Source organism: Engystomops pustulosus, chromosome 7, assembly GCF_040894005.1.
Source record: "Engystomops pustulosus chromosome 7, aEngPut4.maternal, whole genome shotgun sequence".
NCBI classification, from domain to species: Eukaryota; Metazoa; Chordata; class Amphibia; order Anura; family Leptodactylidae; genus Engystomops; species Engystomops pustulosus.
In genome coordinates, this window is record NC_092417.1 from 17,749,129 (window position 1) to 17,776,252 (window position 27,124).

The following is a 27,124-nucleotide window of genomic DNA, read 5'->3' on the forward strand; positions in this document are numbered from 1 at the left end:
CAGCTTCCCCCAACGTCAACCCCCTGGCGAGGACACCAGCTTCCCCCAACGTCAACCCCCTGGCGAGGACACCAGCTTCCCCCAACGTCAACCCCCTGGCGAGGACACCAGCTTCCCCCAACGTCAACCCCCTGGCGAGGACACCAGCTTCCCCCAACGTCAACCCCCTGGCGGGGACACCAGCTTCCCCCAACGTCAACCCCCTGGCGGGGACACCAGCTTCCCCCAACGTCAACCCCCTGGCGGGGACACCAGCTTCCCCCAACGTCAACCCCCTGGCGAGGACACCAGCTTCCCCCAACGTCAACCCCCTGGCGAGGACACCAGCTTCCCCCAACGTCAACCCCCTGGCGAGGACACCAGCTTCCCCCAACGTCAACCCCCTGGCGAGGACACCAGCTTCCCCCAACGTCAACCCCCTGGCGGGGACACCAGCTTCCCCCAACGTCAACCCCCTGGCGGGGACACCAGCTTCCCCCAACGTCAACCCCCTGGCGGGGACACCAGCTTCCCCCAACGTCAACCCCCTGGCGAGGACACCAGCTTCCCCCAACGTCAACCCCCTGGCGAGGACACCAGCTTCCCCCAACGTCAACCCCCTGGCGAGGACACCAGCTTCCCCCAACGTCAACCCCCTGGCGAGGACACCAGCTTCCCCCAACGTCAACCCCCTGGCGAGGACACCAGCTTCCCCCAACGTCAACCCCCTGGCGAGGACACCAGCTTCCCCCAACGTCAACCCCCTGGCGAGGACACCAGCTTCCCCCAACGTCAACCCCTTGGCGAGGACACCAGCTTCCCCCAACGTCAACCCCCTGGCGAGGACACCAGCTTCCCCCAACGTCAACCCCCTGGCGAGGACACCAGCTTCCCCCAACGTCAACCCCCTGGCGAGGACACCAGCTTCGCCCAACGTCAACCCCCCTGGCAAGGAAACCAGCTTCCCCTAACGTCAACCCTTTGTGAGAGGAGTAGCTTCTTGAAGTCGAACCCCCAGAGGTCACCAGCTTCACCATTGTCAACCATTTTAAGGTCATCAGCTTCACCGACGTCAAACCCCCAGCTTCAACAAGGTTATTAACCATGAAATGACCAGTTATGTGAAAGTCACCAACCGAGATGTCGCCAGCTACAAGAATGTCAACCTCCTGTGATCACCAATTTCATGAATTTCAACCCATCGTGAGGTCTTCAGCTTTGTGACTGTCAGGCCCTTGTGCCGTCACCAGTTTCATGAATGTCAATCCATAGGGAGAGTTCTAGATCATCTGGAAGCACGATGGGAGTGATTATCTTAATGGTTGCAGTACTACTGGAATTAGGACATGGTTTTATTAAAAAAACTTCTACTATCAGCGATCACTAGTGGTAGTGAACATGTGTGGGCACGGCCATGTACAGTGGTGATAGCGATGACTCCCTGATAACTTTGTACCAATGCATAACCGGGTGATAGGACCCACCTGCATGCTCCAGGGCCACCAGCATGGACTGCTCAATCAGGTCCCGCTCGATGAAGCTCCGGAAGTCATCGTTGTAGATGGTAAGGTCGGGGAGCTGGAAGGTGCACACGGGGGGCTCCAGCGAGTGCTCACTGCTGCCGTTACTGGAGACGTGAGAGCGAGCCAGGGAGACGATAGAGGAGCTGGCGTGAGAGATGCCCCGGGACAGGCGCTTCTCTGGAAGGAGGGAAGAAGAGGATAATTTAATGAAAAAGACAACAGGACTTACCCAAAATACATGGTTAGCACCAGGAGGGCGGCTCAGTAAAGGTAGCGTGTGCATACATCAACAGCAAAGTAGAATATGTCTTCTAGAGGGGAACACTAGGACAAATATTAGCAGGAATTTTTGTTTTGCGCTTTCCGTCATGGCCTGGAGAGCAGTGATACCCCGGGTTGGGCGCTCGCAGGTGTCAGTACGGGTGCTCTGACACATTCCTCTCGTGCCTTCAGCACCCGGGATCTCTGCAGCTACAAGTGTTGTGTGAGGCCTGCCATGTCTTCATGTCTGAGGCTGCGGTCACATGTAAAGGTCACGGGCAGACGGCTCTGTGTATACACAACAATCATCGCCTCCAGGAAAGGAGTGCATGTGTAAGAGGTGCAACCGGAAGCGCGCCAGGGAAGATGGACAGTACGGGGTCAAAGAGGTCCTGCTCAGCCACCCAACACTGTGCATGGACCCAAACTCACAGCACCAAGAGGTCTATGGTCCTAGAAGTTCCCACAGGAACATCTCCAAGATCTATAGATCCGGAGAAGGAAAAGTTATGACCGGATGACAGAACTGCCAACACATATTACAGCACAGACAGGGGTAACAGCCATAGCAGCTGCTATTGGGCCCGCAATGTCAGGGGGCCAAAGCATCTGTGGTATTGGGTGTATATATGCTGTATACGGTGGTGTGTATGCTGAATGTCTGTGTGTTACTGTATCTACGTGTATGTGTGTATATACTGTATGTATGTTTATGTTATGCTGTACTCTTGAATAGGTTATGTATATACTGTATGTATTTAAGTGGATATATGAGTATAACTGTGTGTGATGTGCATGTGTACAAATATGTATATTTTTCTAACGGGTAGGAGGCCCCATGGAGAAGTCAGCGATGGGGCCTCTGCTGGTTACGCCCCTGAACACGGAGGTGGTTGTCTGTAGAAGGTCCCAGCAGATACGTGTAATAATCACCTTGCACCATGTCATCCTGCCTCTGCAGTGCCGGTCTCATGGGGCGAGATGCTTCCGGGGGTTTGTAGTTTCTAGTGTCGTTGAGGTTATGGGCCAGCCCGCCTGCAGTCGCTTGCCGTAGCTGGTCATAGTCGCTGAGCGCGGCGTTGACGTCCCATTGTTTACCTAGGATAAAATAAAAGAAAGATTTAAATATTTCATTTAATTACCTTGTACTGTGTGTGAGGAGAATCACTGATCTGCACTCCCTGCCTCCTGCTTGTAAGAGCTGCAGGGAGAGATCTATCAGATGCAGGAGGCAGGGGGGACAGGCTGAAGCTGCATCACATAGGATACACTAAGACTATACTGTATGTGAGCTTAGTATCTCCAGTGTATACTATAAGTTACAGCATCACAGCAGGAGGTATACTCTGCCTGCCCCCTGCTTGTAAGAGCTGCAGGGAGACATCTATCACATGCAGGAGGAAGGGGGACAGGCTGAAGCTGCATCACATAGGATACACTGAGACTATACTGTATATGAGCGCAGAATCTCCAGTGTATACTATAAGGTACAGCATCACAGCAGGAGGAATACTCTGCCTGCCTCCTGCTTGTAAGAGCTGACAGGGAGATACATATCCCATGCAGGAGATCTGGGGGGACAGGCTGAAGCTCCATCACATAGGATACACTAAGACTATACTGTATGTGAGCGCAGAATCTCCAGTGTACACTATAAGGTACAGCATCACAGCAGGAGGTATACTCTACCTGCCTCCTGCTTGTAAGAGCTGCAGGGAGATACATATCACATGCAGGAAGCAGGGGGGACAGGCTGAAGCTGCATCCCATAGGATACACTGAGACTATACTGTATGTGAGTGCAGAATCTCTAGTGTATACTATAAGGTACAGCATCACAGCAGGAGGTATACTCTACCTGCCTCCTGCTTGTAAGAGCTGCAGGGAGACATCTATCCCATGCAGGAAGCAGGGGGGACAGGCTGAAGCTGCATCCCATAGGATACACTAAGACTATACTGTATGTGAGCGCATGTCTCCAGTGTATACTATAAGGTACAGCATCACAGCAGGAGGTATACTCTGCCTGCCTCCTGCTTATAAGAGCTGCAGGGAGACATCTATCCCATGCAGGAAGCAGGGGGGACAGGCTGAAGCTGCATCACATAGGATACAGTAAGACTATACTGTATGTGAGTGCAGAATCTCCAGTGTATACTATAAGATGCAGACCCACGCTCCTCCCCTGCCTCCTGCTTGTAAGAGCTGACAATGAGATTCCTACGAGGAGGAGGCGGCGGGGGGGGGGGGGTGAGGGATCAGGCTGAAGCTGAAGCTGTATGACAAATACTGAAATTCTGTAGTTCTGCAACTTGCTGGACTCTGAGTAAGTGCAGCGACGTGAAATGCTTCTCCTGCATTTGCAAAGCAGGAGGCATGATGGCTGCACGAGAGCATAAAGCAAGATGGCAGACGGTACATAAATATCACCATATACCAAATCCTCGGCAGTATTCCCACCTTACACTGCACTATGAAGCGCTTCTTTAACTATAAAAACACTGACTGAGAATCTCACCAGAAAACGGGAGAACCTACAGGCCCAGAGGCTCCAGTGTGACACCGGTACCTGGTCTGACCCGGGCCCACACTCCGGAGGGGGCCACAGCTCTGCTCTCCATCCATCACACATAAAGCCACATTTCCGCTCCATAACTGCATCACACTCCCCTCACACCGGCGGTTTGTGCTTCCCGCTACTTAGCGCCTGACACTGATGAATTATACAATCGCGGGCGGATAATTGCATCGGATACTTACAGGGATGTCAGACACCCATCAGCGGGGGAAGGAGATACGTCCTGACAAGTCACGGCCGGAGCACATGGACGCTCATCCTAAATTAGAACATCTCCCAGGTAGGTTATCCGCACCCCTAAATCCTTATAGATGGTATGGACCAACGGGGGGAGTCATCAGGAAGGGGACAGCGCACATCAACTAATGAACTATGAGCCAGGAAGCCTCACAAGTATAGGGAGGAAATGATGGGGAAGCTCCTCACTATGGTGCTTAACTCAACTTTGGGGTAGAGCTTCCAAAAATCTCAGACCTAACTAAGCTCTCTTGTCCCCACCTATACTCTCTGTCTTAAAGGACACCTGTCATCAGGTCTGTGTCACTTGTCCTGTCACCTCTACCTGTTGGAGCAGCTCACAAGGATCCCATCCCAGCCTTAATCTAGTCATTTCATACATTAATCATTGTAAAATCATCTATTCTTTATCATGTAAGTGAGGCTAGTCACATGGTCAGAGGCAGTGATGTCACCCCTGTTACCCCTCCCCTCTCCTCCCCCTGCTCATGTCTGTGTGTAATGTATAGTAAAGCATTGCTGGTGTCTGTGCTGCATCTGCTGACCTGCTCTCCTCCCATACATATGTGTGAGACACAGACATCAGCTACACAAGTACCTGACATGTTCTGCTATATCATGGCTGCAGCCTGGAGCTGTTGTATCTCTCCTATACACACACACACACACACATGCACACACAGGCTGCAGGGGGTGTGGCCACCAGCACCAGGAAGCACATCATTATACAGGCTGTCAGTCATGCACTGGGGGTGTGGCTGTGCCTCCCACTCATGAATAGAGTGGACAGCTTGAATATGCTAATGCTTCATTGGACATTTCACAGGTCATTTGCATACAGCTTTAGGACCTCATTGCTTAGGGTTACAGGCATGTAGAGGGACAATGAAGGGATAGAGGCAATGCTCTCTAATGGCAGTTTATGACAATATATTTAGATTAGGGGGGTTATTTTGCCTGACGGGTGCTCACTTAACTCCTGACAACATGCAGAGTAGTCAGGCCCGCCTCCTCTTAGATCAGACCCCTACAAGTCTCAACCATGGTGCTCACTTCATGTTGACAACATGCAGCGTAGTCAGGTCCGCCCCCTCAGAAGTATACAGTACCCTCCTTCAATACAGAAACTACTTCTAGACCTCAAGAAAAACTCAACTAGAGGCAGAACTCTTACAAACTAACCTCCCCTGCTTTCACCTATTCTCTCTATCTTGCAAAGTTTCCTCTACACCTTGGAGCTCACTTCATGCTGAAAACATGCAGTGTAGTCTGGCCCGCCCCTGTAATAATGGGAAAACTCAAAAGTTATATCTGACCCCTACACCGCAAGAAAATAAATCAACTTGGAGCAACAACCTAACTGAGCTCCCTTACCTCCACCATCTGTCCCTACACTATAAAGCTCACTTCCTCCTGACTACATGCAGCGCAGTCAGGCCCGCCCCCTGGAGACGACTTCTCTCCAAAATATCTATTTTTGGAGAGTATTTCTTTCGCAAATGTATAAACTCTCCTGAACAAATCCAAGACAAAAGGTGAAATGGTCCTCACCTAGACATAATCTGTCTGCAGTTTTACCGATACACACACAGCTTGGTGTGTATTGTAGCAGCAGGACTGTGAAATATAAATTGATATCTTAGTGGGGAGGCACCCCCCCGACACTACAGTTCTCTGTGCCCTCTCCCTAGAGAGATGTATAATCATTACATTGGGTATATTGTTAGCAGCAGGACTGTGAAAATGAATTTATATTCCTGCTTCTGACATATCCTCACACTGCTGTGCTCTTCGCTCTCTGCATTGAACTGCTGCTCCACAGGTAATACCCTCTATAAAAGTTGCAGCAGGCATCTGGGCTGAACTGGTTACATCAGCAGTCGCTGTGAAACGGCTGTGAAGCAATTCAATTCAGAGAGCCAGGGCACAGCAGTGTGAGGACACAAATGCTACAATACACTACCCATACAATACAATCCCACAACCTGTACAGGCCTAATGATGGCAGGACACGGCTCTTCCTCCATGAAGTTACTACAAATTTTTTTTTTTTTAAGTTGGTAGCAGGAATGAGAAAATTCCAAAACTTCAGAGCGGTGACATGGAGTAGGATTTCATCATTCCCCCGGCTCATTACGGAGGAGCTGGATTTAGTCTCCCCTCCCATCTGGACGTGCTGGAAAGTCCCCGCTCCTCAGTGCCGGCCAAGTGATGAGCTCATCGCCCGCTGCGGTAATGAGGACGGCCATTAACCATTCACTAACAAGGAGTAAACAACCGACACCTTAGAGGCCTAGGAGGCTCCACCACATGAGGGACTCCAGAGACCCAGAGATATATATTCCAGTGTCCTCACACTGCTGTGCTTTTAGCTCTCTGCACTACACTTCTCCACAGCTCTTCCTCTCCTCGTGACTGCTGACACTTTGAACCAGTTACCTGCTAAAGTTTTCTCAGATAAGAAGCTGCGCGGAGGTTCATTACAGTGAGCACAGAGCACAGCAGTGTGAGGACACAACCCCCGATCCACAGCAGTGTGAGGACACAACCCCCGATGCACTACTAGGAGAAGCAGCAGTCCTGTAACATAAATTCATTCCTCACATTCCTGGGGCTTGGAATGACATACAGTAGTTACCACTGTCTACAGAGGGGTAAGAGCACAGCAGTGTGAGGACAAGTCACAATCCTGGGATATGGATCCATATATCACAGTCCTGCTGCTACTAACACACACAAAATGTATAATTACACAGAGAAGCTGCAATACTGGAGTACAAATCTGTTACTAATAACCTGACAAGGCCCACAGAATGTGGACATCCCCTTTAATAAGGACTCAGTAACCGCAGAGCATCTCACCCAGGTGATGGGACGTCACATGAAGGGCAGAGATGATCCAGACTGCTGCAAACACAGCCTCACTTTCTGGCAGACGCTCCGGCCACCAGGATTCTTATGGAAGAGGGAAGATGTAGGTCGTCGGGATGGAAAATGCTGTTCCCGTAAATTGCCAGAAAGTGTAAAGAGCAGGACATGGCGTTCCCAGCATTCCTGCATCTCCCAGTGCAAAGTGCAGGAGGCCAGCCACACGGGGGAGGAGCCAGATATACCGCCATATACCGCACACAGCCAGATATACCGCCACATGCCGCATACAGCCAGATATACCGCCATATGCTGCACACAGCCAGATATACCGCCATATACCGCACACAGCCAGATATACCGCCATATGCCGCACACAGCCAGATATACCGCCATATACCGCACGCAGCCAGATATACCGCCATATGCCGCACACAGCCAGATATACCGCCATATACCGCACACAGCCAGATATACCGCCACATGCCGCATACAGCCAGATATACCGCCATATGCTGCACACAGCCATATATACCGCCATATACCGCACACAGCCAGATATACCGCCATATGCCGCACACAGCCAGATATACCGCCATATGCCGCACGCAGCCAGATATACCGCACGCAGCCAGATATACCGCCATATGCCGCACGCAGCCAGATATACCGCCATATGCCGCACGCAGCCAGATATACCGCCATATGCCGCACGCAGCCAGATATACCGCACGCAGCCAGATATACCGCCATATACCGCACACAGCCAGATATACCGCCATATACCGCACACAGCCAGATATACCGCCACATGCCGCACACAGCCAGATATACCGCCATATACTGCACACAGCCAGATATACCGCCATATGCCGCACACAGCCAGATATACCGCCATATGCCGCACACAGCCAGATATACCGCCATATGCCGCACACAGCCAGATATACCGCCATATGCCGCACACAGCCAGATATACCGCCATATGCCGCACACAGCCAGATATACCGCCATATACCGCACACAGCCAGATATACCGCCATATACTGCACACAGCCAGATATACCGCCATATACTGCACACAGTCAGATATACCGCCATATACTACACACAGCCAGATATACCGCCATATACCGCACACAGCCAGATATACCGCCATATACCGCACACAGCCAGATATACCGCCATATACCGCACACAGCCAGATATACCGCCATATCCTGCACACAGTTTACACAGCCAGATATACCGCCATATCCTGCACAGTGTACACAGCCAGATATACCGCCATATCCTGCACACAGCCAGATATACCGCCATATACTGCACACTGCCAGATATACCGCCATATACTGCAGTGTACAAAGCAAGATATACCGCCATATCCTGCACACAGCATACACAGCCAGATATACCGCCATATCCTGCACACAGTATACACAGCCAGATATACCGCCATATCCTGCACACAAGTTTACACAGCCAGATATACCGCCATATCCTGCAGTTTACACAGCCAGATATACCGCCATATCCTGCACACAGTATACACAGCCAGATATACCGCAATTTCCTGCACAGCGTACACAGCCAGATATACCGCCATATCCTGCACACAGTATACACAGCCAGATATACCGCCATATCCTGCACACAGTATACACAGCCAGATATACCGCCATATCCTGCACACAGTATACACAGCCAGATATACCACCATATCCTGCACACAGTATACACAGCCAGATATACCGCCATATCCTGCACACAGTATACACAGCCAGATATACCGCCATATCCTGCACACAGTATACACAGCCAGATATACCGCCATATCCTGCACACAGCCAGATATACCGCCATATCCTGCACACAGCCAGATATACCGCCATATCCTGCACACAGCGTACACAGCCAGATATACCGCCATATCCTGCACACAGTATACACAGCCAGATATACCGCCATATCCTGCACACAGTATACACAGCCAGATATACCGCCATATCCTGCACACAGTATACACAGCCAGATATACCGCCATATCCTGCACACAGTATACACAGCCAGATATACCGCCATATCCTGCACACAGCCAGATATACCGCCATATCCTGCACACAGCGTACACAGCCAGATATACCGCCATATCCTGCACACAGTATACACAGCCAGATATACCGCCATATCCTGCACACAGCGTACACAGCCAGATATACCGCCATATCCTGCACACAAAGTATACAGCCAGATATACCGCCATATCCTGCACACAAAGTATACAGCCAGATATACCGCCATATCCTGCACACAAAGTACACAGCCAGATATACCGCCATATCCTGCACACAAGTTTACACAGCCAAATATACCGCCATATAGTCCATATGAAGGTTGGACTTGATGGACTTGCGTCTCCTTCCAGCCTTATATTATATATACTATGATAGTGCACACAGCGTACACAGCCAAATATAGCGCCATATAGTGCACACAGCGTACACAGCCAAATATACCGCCATATAGTGCACACAGCGTACACAGCCAAATATACCGCCATATAGTGCACACAGCGTACACAGCCAAATATACCGCCATATAGTGCACACAGCGTACACAGCCAGATATACCGCCATATAGTGAACAGCGTACACAGCCAGATATACCGCCATATCCTGCACACAGCGTACACAGCCAGATATACCGCCATATCCTGCACACAGCGTACACAGCCAGATATACCGTCATATACTGCACACAGCGTACACAGCCAGATATACCGCCATATCCTGCACACAGCATACACAGCCAGATATACCGCCATATGAGGCACAGCGTACACAGCCAGATATACCGCCATATGAGGCACAGTGTACACAGCCAGATATACCGCCATGTACTGCACAGTGTACACTGCCAGATATACCGCCATGTACTGCACAGTGTACACTGCCAGATATACCGCCATGTACTGCACAGTGTACACTGCCAGATATACCGCCATGTACTGCATATATTTCTCTGCCTAAATTAATTATTTAGTCATAATTTACAGGGAGAATAACAGAGGGATGACAAAATGCAGAGCTTTAGAGAATAATACCCCAAACTATCTTTGAGAGTACACTGTGTGCGCCCCTGGAGGATACCAGTGTGCCCTTACATATCATTCTAGAGGATTGTTCCCTGGGACACTGCGCTCCTCTGTTATTCCTAACACAAATCTTTAGTAAATCTTTTGTAATTTTTAGTAGTACTCAATCGGTTACTGGTTTAACCAGCATCTGCTTTGTCTAATTTCCAGGAGGAATTACAGAGGAACATAGCAGTGACATCTTTTCAGAACACAGGCGTTTCATTATGGAGCTTTTCTTGCTTGGACTCTGAATTGTGCTGTCCCTCCGTTATCCTTCCTGGAAACTCATAATTAAACTAGTGGGCCAATCCAGTTACTGGAGTGATGCTACGTCTCTTCAACAAGAGGATTGGTCCCACCCTGTTGCCAATTCATTCCTAATTTCCATGAAGAACAACAGAGGAAAAAGATTCTGCAGGGTGGAGTCCACATCTGTTATAACCTACAAGACTATTCCTGGAGCTTCATATACATCTGCACTCTGCTGTCCCTCTGTTATCCTTCCTGGAAGTGTATAAACTGCCCGACAACTGGGAGGGAAACCAACTAGAGGGGTATCAGCTGAAAATACCCCACCAGAGGGAAGGACTCGCCCCCTTTAACTCTGAAAATAGTAACATCCCACTATTTCAGCATCATTTCCCAGAGGAACAGCTGAGGGACAACACAATGGAAACTTGTAGAAAATAAACGGCTGTAAATCCTAACGTTAGCACATACTAATATTTTCTAGGAGTTGATATATTACACGGCCTTCGGACTCTGCCTTACTCTGTTCCTCTGTTATCCCTCCTGGAAATGTACAGGTTGATACCAGTAGGTGGGTGTGTCACTACGTAGACATTGTCCAATCAGAGGTTCCGTTCTAGATTGCGTAGAGACACATTTTATCGACAAAGGACCAGGTTTAGGATTTCCAGGCGGAATAACGGAGGGTCCGAGTTTCTTTCCTCTTCTGATAAGAGCTACAGGCGACACGTCCGCCTTGGCAGCAGTCACCCAGCTTTCCCGTTACCTTCCAGGAGATCTCGGGCCAGCCCCGGCTCCGCCCCGGTGGAGCGCACGAAATCCGACAGGACCAGGTCCATGGCCGCCGGGTCACGTGATCATTAACTCCTTACGGGAAGGCGGCCGGGTCATAGGTCAAAATGTAACGTCTGCGATCTCTCTGGCTGGGAAGAAGAGGCTTGGAGTTACTCCCCGGACTTGTGCCGCATCAATTAGAGAGTCAATAAAGGAGACAGGGAGCGGGAGCAGCAGCGCTGGGGGATATAAATAACCCTCCGCACCAGGACGCTTCTCCCGTTTCCTTTTGTTCACATTTTTCACAAAAGCAAAGCGTGACCCCGCCCCCTCGCCCAGAACGGGCACATTGTTCTGACTCCTACAGGTGCCCCGGACACTTAAAGGGGCAGCGACCTGCCAGCTCTGACCCCTGTTCACACGCAGGACCAGGGAAAACACAGCAGTTTCCTCCTGCAGACAGCGCCACACGTGTCCACAGGCAGTGTCTGGTATTGCAAGTCCCATCACTACAATGGAGCCGCAGCACCAGACACGTCCTGCGGGCAGGAGCGGTGCTGTTTGCAGGAAGAAACCACCCATGTTTTTTCTCATTTATGTAAAATCCCTTTAAATTGGAATTAAAAAAAAGATCCTGCCCTTATGAAGTTCCCCTTTAAGTGTCATCACAATCACCCGCTTTATATCACATATCTCCAGTTCTGATACCTGGTAGGGAAACGATTGCCTGCCTCACATTTTTGCTGTGGATCCTGTAGTTTTAAAGTGTCAATAAGTGTGAACACGGCCCGATACATCTCCAGTGCATGGTAACATGGTTAAGCTTATGTTTAGGTCAATAAAACAGCGCCACCATGGTCCACAGGCTGCACCTGGTACTGCAGGACTTGAGCTGTGTTACCAGACATTGCGCCACCATGGTCCACAGGCTGCACCTGGTACTGCAGGACTTGAGCTGTGTTACCAGACATTGCGCCACCATGGTCCACAGGCTGCACCTGGTACTGCAGGACTTTAGCTGTGTTACCAGACATTGCGCCACCATGGTCCACAGGCTGCACCTGGTACTGCAGAGCTGAAAGTGAGTAGAGCCAAGGTGCAATATAACACATGGCCACAGTAGGGGAGCGGCGCTGTTGCTTCTATCTAGTCTCTGATACCTTTGACCATTATAGAGGAAGTAAGAGAGGTCTGTACAGTGCTGGGGGGGGGGGGGGGGATTATGGAGATAGTAAATAATAGAGTAGGTGGAGGCCCTGGGACTAGACTCTTGGGTCCTGATGACTTGGATCTTGGACCTTCCCCCCGCCCCCAGCTAACAGGTCATTTAGGCTCTGAGACTTGGGGACCACACATGATCGATCGACCCAGGTCTCATTATCAGAACGCCCCTTTAAGCCACCAGCACCCTCTGGGGTCTTCTAGCCTCCTCCCTCGTAGTAAGGAATGCCAGCTCCGGAGGGTCACCCCGGCGGGTGCGCTACGCCTCGTGTTTACAATGTGCCGGGGTGGGCGCAGACAATCGCTGGCCTGTTGTGGGGCACGTCTTGAGGCAGCACATGACGGCCATTGTCCTGGGCGCGGACCACGCAGATAACACCAAGGAGGGGGTACTGTGACTACATTACATTCCCAGGTTCCCGCAACTTCTATCATAACAATAACATCTGCCGATCCTCTGTAATTCCTCCTGAGAATAACGAATACATTGAGGAATGCAGGTTACTCTCTTCTTTACAGGGATCGGACCTTGTGCAATCAGCGCCGACGGATCCGAAATCAAACTCCTTAGTATATATCCGCTCATTTCCAGGATGAATATCAGAGGAACTACACAAACTAGTAACAAGAGGGCGTTACCATTCCCCCTATACAGTCACACCCTGTCCAATCAGTGGTGACCAGACTGCGCCGGGACAAACACCCAAATTGACATTTTACATACGCACTGCTAATTGGAATAACAGAGGAAATGCTCAACTTGACAACTAAAGTTCAAGCCCCAAACAGGTCACCTCGGCCGTCAATTTGTGCGACACATTCCCGAGAGGGATAACAGAGGAACTTCACAAGATGATGAATTGATAGGTGGGAGTTACCATTGAACCTACTTGCAGCTACTAATTGTCAACTTACATATATACACATTTCCAGGAGGAATAACAGAGGGACTGAAACTGGAAATCATCATTTTCTATAACAAAGAAGCATCAGGCCCTGCCCCCTAATCACTGATACATCGTAACGAGAACCGCTCCTAACGAGTAACGCCCCCTTGTCATATTACTTGTATGTTTCCAGGAGGAATAAAAGAGATACTGGGCAAAACCATTCTGTCCACGGGGGTGTTAAGCCCTGTCCATTCAGCAGCAGACATGACAACCCCTCACTGGTCGCATCTAGTTATCAATTTCTACATTTCCAGGAGGAATAACAAACGCCACAAACTGATAACTCTGCGTTAGCACGTACGTAGGAATAACCTGGTGACAGCGCAATAACACAGCGAGTTACGAGAAGCCGCCCTGGAGCCGTTATCATGAACGGTAAACACAGGTCTGTAAACTTTTCAGAACTTTGCTCTCTACACAAACCGTCCCTTTAAGAGCGCGGCGGTATGTAGCTTATTATCTGCACTTCACATTGTGCCCCTGGGACATGACAGGGACGCTGAGGCACGCGGTCGCCTCCTGGCAGGAGGACGACTGCGGTGACATTTCTCCCCTGCGGCGTCTGTCGCGCTGGAGGCAGCATGGGATTACAGCCACCGAGGCCGCGCCCCCTTATGTCAATCCAGCCAGTACCCCATAAAAACACTTCCTCCCCCCAAGATCGCACAACTTTACCATCTCTTATTAGACATTTGTAGCTTGTGAATACAATGGCGCTGACTGATATCTGGTTAAAGTCGCAAGACGGCGCTAAACCTTCAGAGATGCGCCGTCAGAAGTATCACCGCCCGCTGCGCCCATTACTCAGTATTAGAGGCGCCACCCTGCAACCAGGGGTGATCATACAACCTATGATTTTAGCTTGAGAATTCAATAGCCCATATGGAATATTGCGTTAAAGTGGTTTGAAGGCGCTCAACGTTGAGATATCATGCCACAGAAGCATTAAAATCAGAGGCAGGTGTGGGTGTCCACCTGCCATGCACCTGCTACAGAGTCTAATGCCCAATCCTGCCACCAGGAATGAACGTGCAACCTATATTTTTTTCTAATCAATGGCCCTCATTGAAAATTGTGTTAAAGTGGCATGAGCGCGCTAAAGGGCGGAGGCTTGTGTGGTGGTCCACTTCTTCTGCGCCTGTTAGAGTGTAAACCACCATTAGGAGTAGACATTGTTAGCTTGAGAATTCAACGGCCTTGACTGAATGTTGCGTTAAAGTAGTATGACGGCGCAACCTTCAACCATTCAGAGAAATAATAAAATCAGTGGGTCATGTGGTGGTCCCCGTCCCCTGCACCCGTTACACAGTGTGATGACCTACGCAGCCACAGCTGTTTATTATTAATATATAGAATATTTAGCTTGTGAATTCAATGGTCTCAATATTGAATTCACCTTGTGTTAAAGTAGCAGGAAGGCGCTAAACATTCAGATCCCTCGCAATGTAAAGCACAAGTTTCAAAGTTCTGACACCCTTCCCCCAAACTGTGTCACCCCCCTAGGGTTCTGGGGGAGGGTCTTGTTCTGGATGGTGCGGGTCGGTCCTTGCAGCAGATGGTCCACTATTGTCCACCTCAACAATTACCCCCCCCCATCATTCGCACATGAATAGGTTAAATTCCTCCCTATTCATGTCCCCGAGGTGGGGGTGGGGGGGGTCCTCGCTGCAGCTTTGGTGGTAAATCAGCTTAGTCTACAAGTGACCAGGACTGGCCCTGCCCGCAGCAGATGGTGCACACCTTGTGTCCTGCTGCCACCACCGCACTTAACCCTTCATGCTGCCGGGGGGTCGCCCAGGGCCAATCCCCCGCCTGCAGCACATCGCGACACGACTGCCCGACCCTGTCCGGCAACTTCATGACAATGGAGGGATAATCCCCCCTGATGCCCTCCTCCCACTATTACCCAGCATCCCCTGCAGACCATTGCTTCATTGACCCCCAACCCCTGCCCCCTCATAGGAGCTGGGACCCCCTACTGATGGAGAGAATGAGGGGCTTAGGGAGGTCATTCAGGACAGTGACAACAGCGGGACCACCGCCCCTCCACCGGAGCAGCCGGGGGTCCGGCCTGGGTCTATTTCCGGAATTATCTTATACACGGGGCCCGGTCTGACTATTCATTTCTTGCCCTCTGCTTGCTGTCAGTGAATGGGTTGTACAAAGATTTTCTCTAGATCCTTGAAGTCCAGTGGAAGCTCAGGATCTCGGGAAAGCTGGGTGAGGCTGCACATTAGGATATAAACAAGCAGTCAGGGTCAGGAATGAGCAATGAGGTCACAGGCCGGGTATGCTGCCAGGACCGGAGCACCATGGGAGACGCTGTCGTATGATGGGGGGGGTCTTCACATTACTTTCCTGAGGGGGGGGGGGGGCGCTGTAGTATCTGTTCCCGGGAAAGCTGAGTGACAATCAATGTAAAAGGGATACAAGTGATTTTACAATTACATCCTAGAAAGGTTGTCACCCAACTTGTCCTCATTCCTGCAGGGCTTCTCGAAAGTGAAAATGGGCAGTGTTAACCCCTGTCCTGCCTGATGGAGGTAGGTCCTGCCTTGTCATTCAGGAGTCCAGGAAAGGTGAGTGATAGAGCTGAGCTGGTGGATGGAGGAAGGTGCTAGCCTGTCATTCAGGAGTCTGGGAAAGCTGAGTGATGGAGCTGGTGTATGCAGGAAGGTGCTGGCCTTTCATTCATTCATTTATTCATTCTGGGCAAGCTGAGTGATAGAACTGAGCTGGTGGAGGAAGGTCCTGGCCTGTCATTCAGGAGTCCGGGAAAGCTTAATGATGCAAGAAGGTGCTGGACTGTGATTTAGTAGTTTGGGAAAGCTGAGTGGAACATTCACCCAATAAAGAAGATACAAGCGAGTGATGGAGCCGAGCTGCTGAGATCAGGTAGGAGGTGCCAGCCTTTCTTTCAGGAGTTTGGGAAAGCTGAATGGAATAGTCATGTAGCAAAGAAGATACAATGTAGCAATTCTCTCTGCCTCCGACATTGTTACAATGTGACAGTGGGTGCATGTGCAACAAACCCTCAGCAATGAGAAGTCTTGGGATGACTGGTGTCATGTGGAAAGTTCCTGTAACCCGGGCACTTGGCGGCAGGAGGATGAGGACGGAGACACGGAGCCTCGGGAGTCACGGACGAGACATAACTCATAACCAGCTCGCTAGAAGCAGAAGGAACGTCCTGCAGTCTCTGCATACACTCACCCAGCTTTCCCAGGGACAGATATTCAGAATAGCGCTGCACTCTGTAAGCACAGACTTTCTACCAAAACCAGCGCCACACTTCTCCACAGGCCAAGCGCGGTATTACAGCTCAATCCCATACACCTCAACAGAACTGCAATACCATGGACATCCTGTAGACCGCTTGGGGGCGCCGTTTCATAAAGAAAGACGCTAGGCGCTTTTCCCCGAATTCTGGACAATCCCTTTAAATGTTCTGATAAACACCGAATTTATTTGATGGATTTGTGATTTAACCCTTTGTCGCCCTGGACTCCGAGCGACGTCACAGCCTCCACATTCCCAGCTGGCATTATAGGGTTAACACTTTTCCTCAGGGTCTATGTCCGGTGTAAATCCAGTAACTTCCCCGTCTGTGGGTAGGTCTGCAGGCCTGGCATTCTATGCATGAAACAGGTGGCTCTGGATGAGCAGGTTGCAGGTGACATATTATTATAGGGGGGCGGAGGGAGAGATCCGGGGCCGTGACACAAATAGCGGATTATAAATAGATTTCTGGATGTGTTGATTGAATTATTCGCCAGCGCTGAGCGACACCTCGGCGGCGTCTGTGTCACGGATCCCATGCATCCAGCTCACTGCCGAGCAGATCCTGGGAAAGCTGGGTGACAGGTCGTATGGGATATGCTGTAACAGAATAGGAACACAGATTCCTGGTCGCTCCTCAGTGCTGGGGGGGGGGCCCGGCTTTACACCGCAGGCCCTTTTCCTGGGCGTTACAGGTAGAGGACCCCTTTAAGAAGATCCTCCCGCACAGATTTCACATAAACAGCCATAAAGACGAGATTATTATGTCATAAAGCGAGAGATAAGACGGGATTACACAAGAACAGGAAGAGGAGCGGCCCGGGAGGAAACGATGGAACTCCCGAGGTAGGAAGGAGCCGGGGTCACAGCCGGGGTCACCCCCTGCACCCGGGTACAGAGGCCATAACAAGTGTGAGCCCCACAGGGGTAGAGCGGGGGTGTCACCTACCCCCTATGTCCTGGCACATACATCACCTGATGTGACTAGTCACTAGCGATGCCGCCCGGGCACGAGATTTATTATATCATCATGATCACTGTTATTATCCGGCTATTTATACAGCAGCAGCAGCGGGTGCTACACAACCTCCTCCTCCCGGGTGCCAAGGGTCATACTAGGGTCACAGGCCAATAACAGTGCTGACCCCGACACTGCTATACTCTGTCATACTCCGATACTACCAGGTACTGACCCGGACACTGCTACATGAGGGTCATACTCCGATACTACCAGGTACTGACCCGGACACTGCTATACTCTGTCATACTCCGATAGTACCAGGTACTGACCCCCACACTGCTACATGAGGGTCATACTCCGATACTACCAGGTACTGACCCCCACACTGCTACATGAGGGTCATACTCCGATACTACCAGGTACTGACCCCGGACACTGCTACATGAGGGTCATACTCCGATACTACCAGGTACAGACCCCGGACACTGCTACATGAGGGTCATACTCCGATACTACCAGGTACTGACCCCACACTGCTACATGAGGGTCATACTCCGATACTACCAGGTACTGACCCCACACTGCTACATGAGGGTCATACTCCGATACTACCAGGTACTGACCCCCACACTGCTACATGAGGGTCATACTCCGATACTACCAGGTACTGACCCCCACACTGCTACATGAGGGTCATACTCTGATACTACCAGGTACTGACCCCCACACTGCTACATGAGGGTCATACTCCGATACTACCAGGTACTGACCCAGACACTGCTACATGAGGGTCATACTCTGATACTACCAGGTACTGACCCCGGACACTGCTACATGAGGGTCATACTCCGATACTACCAGGTACTGACCCAGACACTGCTACATGAGGGTCATACTCCGATACTACCAGGTACTGACCCCGGACACTGCTACATGAGGGTCATACTCTGATACTACCAGGTACTGACCCCGGACACTGCTACATGAGGGTCATACTCTGATACTACCAGGTACTGACCCCCACACTGCTACATGAGGGTCATACTCTGATACTACCAGGTACTGACCCCGGACACTGCTACATGAGGGTCATACTCCGATACTACCAGGTACTGACCCCGGACACTGCTACATGAGGGTCATACTCCGATACTACCAGGTACTGACCCAGACACTGCTACATGAGGGTCATACTCCGATACTACCAGGTACTGACCCCCACACTGCTACATGAGGGTCATACTCCGATACTACCAGGTACTGACCCCGGACACTGCTACATGAGGGTCATACTCTGATACTACCAGGTACTGACCCCGGACACTGCTACATGAGGGTCATACTCCGATACTACCAGGTACTGACCCCGGACAATGCTACATGAGGGTCATACTCTGATACTACCAGGTACTGACCCCGGACACTGCTACATGAGGGTCATACTCCGATACTACCAGGTACTGACCCCGGACACTGCTACATGAGGGTCATACTCCGATACTACCAGGTACTGACCCCGGACACTGCTACATGAGGGTCATACTCCGATACTACCAGGTACTGACCCCGGACAATGCTACATGAGGGTCATACTCTGATACTACCAGGTACTGACCCCGGACACTGCTACATGAGGGTCATACTCTGATACTACCAGGTACTGACCCCCACACTGCTACATGAGGGTCATACTCCGATACTACCAGGTACTGACCCAGACACTGCTACATGAGGGTCATACTCCGATACTACCAGGTACTGACCCCCACACTGCTACATGAGGGTCATACTCCGATACTACCAGGTACTGACCCCCACACTGCTACATGAGGGTCATACTCTGATACTACCAGGTACTGACCCCCACACTGCTACATGAGGGTCATACTCCGATACTACCAGGTACTGACCCAGACACTGCTACATGAGGGTCATACTCTGATACTACCAGGTACTGACCCCGGACACTGCTACATGAGGGTCATACTCCGATACTACCAGGTACTGACCCGGACACTGCTACATGAGGGTCATACTCTGATACTACCAGGTACTGACCCCGGACACTGCTACATGAGGGTCATACTCCGATACTACCAGGTACTGACCCCCACACTGCTACATGAGGGTCATACTCTGATACTACCAGGTACTGACCCGGACACTGCTACATGAGGGTCATACTCCGATACTACCAGGTACTGACCCCCACACTGCTACATGAGGGTCATACTCCGATACTACCAGGTACTGACCCGGACACTGCTACATGAGGGTCATACTCCGATACTACCAGGTACTGACCCCCACACTGCTACATGAGGGTCATACTCCGATACTACCAGGTACTGACCCCCACACTGCTACATGAGGGTCATACTCCGATACTACCAGGTACTGACCCCCACACTGCTACATGAGGGTCATACTCCGATACTACCAGGTACTGACCCCACACTGCTATATGAGGGTCATACTCCGATACTACCAGGTACTGACCCCCACACTGCTACATGAGGGTTGTAGTCCTATACCACTCTAGCACTGGCTGTGCCACGTCAGGGTCATCAAATACAAGTAGGGACTGACCCAGACACATGAGAGTCATGACCCAGCAGTACCAGGCACTAACCCCGACACGTGAAGGTCATGCTCAGATCCCGCCAGGTGCAAGACTCGCAAAATTATGTCTTGTAAAGTCCCGGGTCGAGATAAGCAGAACAGACGTTCGGGTTCGGCCGTGTGTCCTGAGCACTCTATCATTTTGGTGGAATGACTGGTCGGCCGCCAAACGGACAAGATGTTCAGGTCACACGGCCGAACCAGAACATCGGGTCCGTTCATCTCTAGTGGTTACTGTTAATGACAGGTAGCAGGTGTCCGGAACAAAGAAGAAACTGGCAGCTTCAAAAGTGGAAAATTCCTTGAAAACCTACTTGGATGTGTGTGCACGCCGCCCCCTGTGCCGCACGCCCTCTGAATCACACACAAGTTCTCTCATCGCTGAGATATGTCAAGAAAACCAACGTTTGCCCAGGAGAAACCTCAGGGACCGAGATAAGTCAAGAATGAGGCATGCCAATGGTGCCTGTGCCCGCTCAGGGTGGGGCAGGAGCCATGGCACAGGACATCCTCCAATCAGGAAGGGTGGTATATACCAGCAGGACCAAGCTCCCAAGTGCCAGGCAGCTGCAGGGCTGCCCGCTCCACCCCGCTGTGTCATCAGACAGGGAATGCTGGGAGTTGTAGTTAGATCAGATGATAGGAATAATGAGAGGCGAGGTTTATCACAACATCTCCACCTGCTAGTGCGCCCGGAGGCCTGAGATCTGCTGCAGATGGCACAGGAGGCAGCGCTGCCAGCCGGGCAACCAGAGGGAGGCGTCAGGAACAGCGCAAACAACCCAAAATAAACAGCAGGACGCGAGGAGTGAGTGGGAGCGCCCCTTAGAGGCCATGGCAGAGAACACAGGACCTTCACTGACCATCCATGGTCAACCGTACAGGTCCAGCAGCAGTCCAACCAACCACAGAGGACCTTCACTGACCAGATGTGTCCAACCACAGAGGACCTTCACTGACCAGATGTGTCCAACCAACCATAGAGGACCTTCACTGACCAGATGTGTCCAACCATAGAGGACCTTCACTGACCAGATGTGTCCAACCATAGAGGACCTTCACTGACCAGATGTGTCCAACCATAGAGGACCTTCACTGACCAGATGTGTCCAACCATAGAGGACCTTCACTGACCAGATGTGTCCAACCATAGAGGACCTTCACTGACCAGATGTGTCCAACCATATAGGACCTTCACTGACCAGATGTGTCCAACCAACCATAGAGGACCTTCACTGACCAGATGTGTCCAACCATAGAGGACCTTCACTGACCAGATGTGTCCAACCATATAGGACCTTCACTGACCAGATGTGGCCTACTATACAGGACCTTCACTGTCCACCAGTATTCTGGCCAGCCATGGTCAACCATACAACTCCAGGTACAGGTATAACACAAGTCCTACAGTCCATGGCCAACCATACGACTCCTTTGAATGACCCATGCCGGTCCATCCCAGCCGTATAGCGGTGGTGCAGTAGTGGGACTGTCTGTGGCAGCCGTATAGCGGCGGTGCAGTAGTGGGACTGTCTGTGGCAGCCATATAGCGGCAGTGCAGTAGTGGGACTGTCTGTGGCAGCCATATAGCGGCAGTGCAGTAGTGGGACTGTCTGTGGCAGCCATATAGCGGCAGTGCAGTAGTGGGACTGTCTGTGGCAGCCATATAGCGGCGGTGCAGTAGTGGGACTGTCTGTGGCAGCCGTATAGCGGCGGTGCAGTAGTGGGACTGTCTGTGGCAGCCGTATAGCGGCGGTGCAGTAGTGGGACTGTCTGTGGCAGCCATAAAGCGGCGGTGCAGTAGTGGGACTGTCTGTGGCAGCCATATAGCGGCGGTGCAGTAGTGGGACTGTCTGTGGCAGCCATATAGCGGCGGTGCAGTAGTGGGACTGTCTGTGGCAGCCGTATAGCGGCGGTGCAGTAGTGGGACTGTCTGTGGCAGCCGTATAGCGGCGGTGCAGTAGTGGGACTGTCTGTGGCAGCCGTATAGCAGTGGTGCAGTAGTGGGACTGTCTGTGGCAGCCATATAGCGGCGGTGCAGTAGTGGGACTGTCTGTGGCAGCCGTATAGCGGTGGTGCAGTAGTGGGACTGTCTGTGGCAGCCATATAGCGGTCGTGTAGTAGTGGGACTGTCCGTGGCAGCCGTATAGCGGCGGTGCAGTAGTGGGACTGTCTGTGGCAGCCATATAGCGGTCGTGTAGTAGTGGGACTGTCCGTGGCAGCCGTATAGCGGCGGTGCAGTAGTGGGACTGTCTGTGGCAGCCATATACTGGTCCATATAGAGTGCAGGTGCCCTGGATAGTCCCGCACTCCTGCCCCTGGCAGCAGTTATACTGCCCCCTACCACACATCTTATATATTGCACATAATACAAGTTGGTGATGACCAGGGTGGTCATACAGGACCCCCGGGTGACAGCGTCCGGTTACAGGAGACCCCGGGGAGCCACGCCAGGGCACTACCACACACATAGACGTGGGCACAACATGACAACACCCGCAGGCCTCTCCAATAAAGAGCCCACATCACAGGAGAACCCCAAAACTTCACCAACAAAGAGTAAGGGTGAAGAGCAGCCCCATATCCGGCCGCGGCGCCCCCTGCTGGCGGGGCAGTGCTAGTGCAGGCCACTCACCCCTGGACGTCATGGTGTCCTCCGTGTCACAGCGCCTCAGTGCCGGGGAGCCCAGGCCGGAGCCCGGAGTACACGGCCATGTCCCCGGAGCCGCCCCGGCTCCTCCCGTCACTCCACACCCGGACACCGAATCCTCCGCAACCGCCGCCCGGAGCTCACCCGCTCTGCCCCGACACCAAGTGCTCAGCGCCCGCCGCGCGGCATGCCGGGAACTGTAGTCTGCAGCCACACACTGCCGTCATGTGACCGGCCCGGGACACGCCCACACACACATCCAGAGCAGCAGGAGAAGTGACGTCACGTGTCCACATACAGGACAGGACTGTATACAATATATACAGGACACTATACATTATATACAGGACAGTATACAATATATACAGGACAGTATACGTTATATACAGGACAGTATACATTATATATGGTACAGTACAGTATAAATATATCATATACAGTAGAGTATACATATATAATATATACCGTAGTACAGTATACATATATCACATATACTACAGTATACATATATAATATAAAGTACAGTATACATATATCATATACAGGACAGTATACATATATAACATATAATACAGTATACATATATAATATACAGTACAGTATACATATATCATATACAGTACAGTATACATATATAATATTCAGTACAGTATACATATATCATATACAGTATACTGCACCAGGACTGCGATTCCCAGCACTACATGAGAACTACAACTCTCAGCACAACACGAGGACAACAAAAAGCCCAGAACTCCACAAGGACTACAACTCCCAGTGCTATACAAGGACTAGAACTCCCAGTGCTATACAAGGACTAGAACTCCCAGTGCTATACAAGGACTAGAACTCCCAGCATTACACAAGGACATTTCTCAGCACTGCACGAGGACTGCAAATCCCAGCATTGCCCAAAGCCTCTCAGTACTATATGAGGACTACAGCTCCAGCAGTGTACATGGACTACAACTCCCAGCACTATAAGAGAACTACATTACACAAGGACTGAAACTTCCAGCACTGCAGGAGGACTGCAACTCCTAACACTACACAAGGACTACAACCAGTGAGGACTAAAACTCCCAGCATGAAGTGCACATAACCTGTATTACAGCTTGTAGACTTCCCCTTTAAGGCCGGGCTATGAGTAGGGATGTGTCCTCCTGTACCTGAGCTCCAGCGTTGACAAGTAGTAAATGATTTGTAGGCAGCGGAGGAAACATGACAGGAATGCGGCCAGTGAGGGGGGAGTCACTTAGGGCTGAGGATGCACTCACACTCCCAGCAAGTCTGCATGACACCATCTTAAAGGGGCTCTCCAGTTAGGACGACCTCCAGCACATGAGCCAATCACACACCAGGACAGCTGTATATCCATCGTTGTTAAAGTTGTGTGACTACTAATATGGCTGCCATCACAGCTCCATGGTCAGGTATTGGTGGTCTAGGGTACTGGGTGCCCATTACATGACATTACACCTCCATAGACTCCTCACATTACACTACCATAGAGTACTCACATTACACTACCATAGACTACTCACATTACACTACCATAGAGTACTCACATTACACTACCATAGACTCCTCACATTACACTACCATAGAGTACTCACATTACACTACCATAGACTACTCACATTACACTACCATAGACTACTCACATTACACTACCATAGAGTACTCACATTACACTACCATAGAGTACTCACATGACACTGCCATAGACTACTCACATGACACTACCATAGACTACTCACATTACATTACCATAGAGTACTCACATTACACTACCATAGAGTACTCATATTACACCACCATAGACTACTCACATTACACTACCATAGACTACTCACATTACACTACCAGAGAGTACTCACATTACACTACCATAGAGTACTCACATGACACTGCCATAGACTACTCACATTACACTACCATAGAGTACTCACATTACACTGCCATAGACTACTCACATTACACTACCATAGACTACTCACATTACACTACCATAGAGTACTCACATTACACTACCATAGACTACTCACATTACACCACCATAGACTACTCACATTACACCACCATAGACTACTCACATTACACTACCATAGACTCCTCACATTACACTACCATAGACTACTCACATTACACCACCATAGACTACTCACATTACACTACCATAGACTACTCACATTACACTACAATAGACTACTCACATTACATTACCATAGAGTACTCACATTACACTACCATAGAGTACTCACATTACACTACCATATAGTACTCACATTACACTACCATAGAGTACTCATATTACACCACCATAGGCTACTCACATTACACCACCATAGGCTACTCACATTACACCACCATAGACTACTCACATTACACCACCATAGACTACTCACATTACACTACCATAGAGTACTCACATTACACTACCATAGACTACTCACATTACACTACCATAGAGTACTCACATTACACTACCATAGACTCCTCACATTACACTACCATAGAGTACTCACATTACACTACCATAGACTACTCACATTACACTACCATAGACTACTCACATTACACTACCATAGAGTACTCACATTACACTACCATAGAGTACTCACATGACACTGCCATAGACTACTCACATTACACTACCATAGACTACTCACATTACATTACCATAGAGTACTCACATTACACTACCATAGAGTACTCATATTACACCACCATAGACTACTCACATTACACTACCATAGACTACTCACATTACACTACCAGAGAGTACTCACATTACACTACCATAGAGTACTCACATGACACTGCCATAGACTACTCACATTACACTACCATAGAGTACTCACATTACACTGCCATAGAGTACTCACATTACACTACCATAGACTACTCACATTACACTACCATAGACTACTCACATTACACTGCCATAGAGTACTCACATTACACTACCATAGACTACTCACATCACACTACCATAGAGTACTCACATTACACTACCATAGACTACTCACATTACACTACCATAGAGTACTCACATTACACTACCATAGACTACTCACATTACACCACCATAGACTACTCACATTACACCACCATAGACTACTCACATTACACTACCATAGACTCCTCACATTACACTACCATAGACTACTCACATTACACCACCATAGACTACTCACATTACACTACCATAGACTACTCACATTACACTACAATAGACTACTCACATTACATTACCATAGAGTACTCACATTACACTACCATAGAGTACTCACATTACACTACCATATAGTACTCACATTACACTACCATAGAGTACTCATATTACACCACCATAGGCTACTCACATTACACCACCATAGGCTACTCACATTACACCACCATAGACTACTCACATTACACCACCATAGACTACTCACATTACACCACCATAGACTACTCACATTACACTACCATAGACTACTCACATTACACTACCATAGACTACTCACATTACACTACCATAGACTACTCACATTACACCACCATAGACTACTCACATTACACCACCATAGACTACTCACATTACACTACCATAGACTACTCACATTACACTACCATAGACTACTCACATTACACTACCATAGACTACTCACATTACATTACCATAGAGTACTCACATTACACTACCATAGAGTACTCACATTACACTACCATAGAGTACTCATATTACACCACCATAGACTACTCACATTACACTACCATAGACTACTCACATTACACTACCAGAGAGTACTCACATTATACTACCATAGAGTACTCACATGACACCACCA

The 27,124-nt window shown here is 50.0% G+C and overlaps 1 protein-coding gene across 3 annotated transcripts in view; it reads right to left on the bottom strand.

The window, feature by feature from the left end:
* Window positions 1-23,505, bottom strand: part of OTUD7B (OTU deubiquitinase 7B) — a 37,351-nt gene extending 13,846 nt beyond the window's left edge. The window contains exons 1-3 of one of the 3 annotated variants that reach the window (XM_072114988.1): window positions 23,274-23,505; window positions 2,697-2,861; window positions 1,464-1,679 (exon numbers count right to left, since the gene is read on the bottom strand). In XM_072114988.1, the coding sequence (XP_071971089.1) occupies window positions 1,464-1,679; window positions 2,697-2,861; window positions 23,274-23,286 (394 nt within the window). In that variant the 5' untranslated portion in view covers window positions 23,287-23,505. Of the gene's footprint in view, window positions 1-1,463; window positions 1,680-2,696; window positions 2,862-7,440; window positions 7,573-11,597; window positions 11,754-23,273 lie in introns of those variants that run through there. The other 2 variants (XM_072114987.1, XM_072114989.1) reach the window with 2 other exon arrangements.
* Between the last annotated feature and the right edge of the window lie 3,619 nt (window positions 23,506-27,124).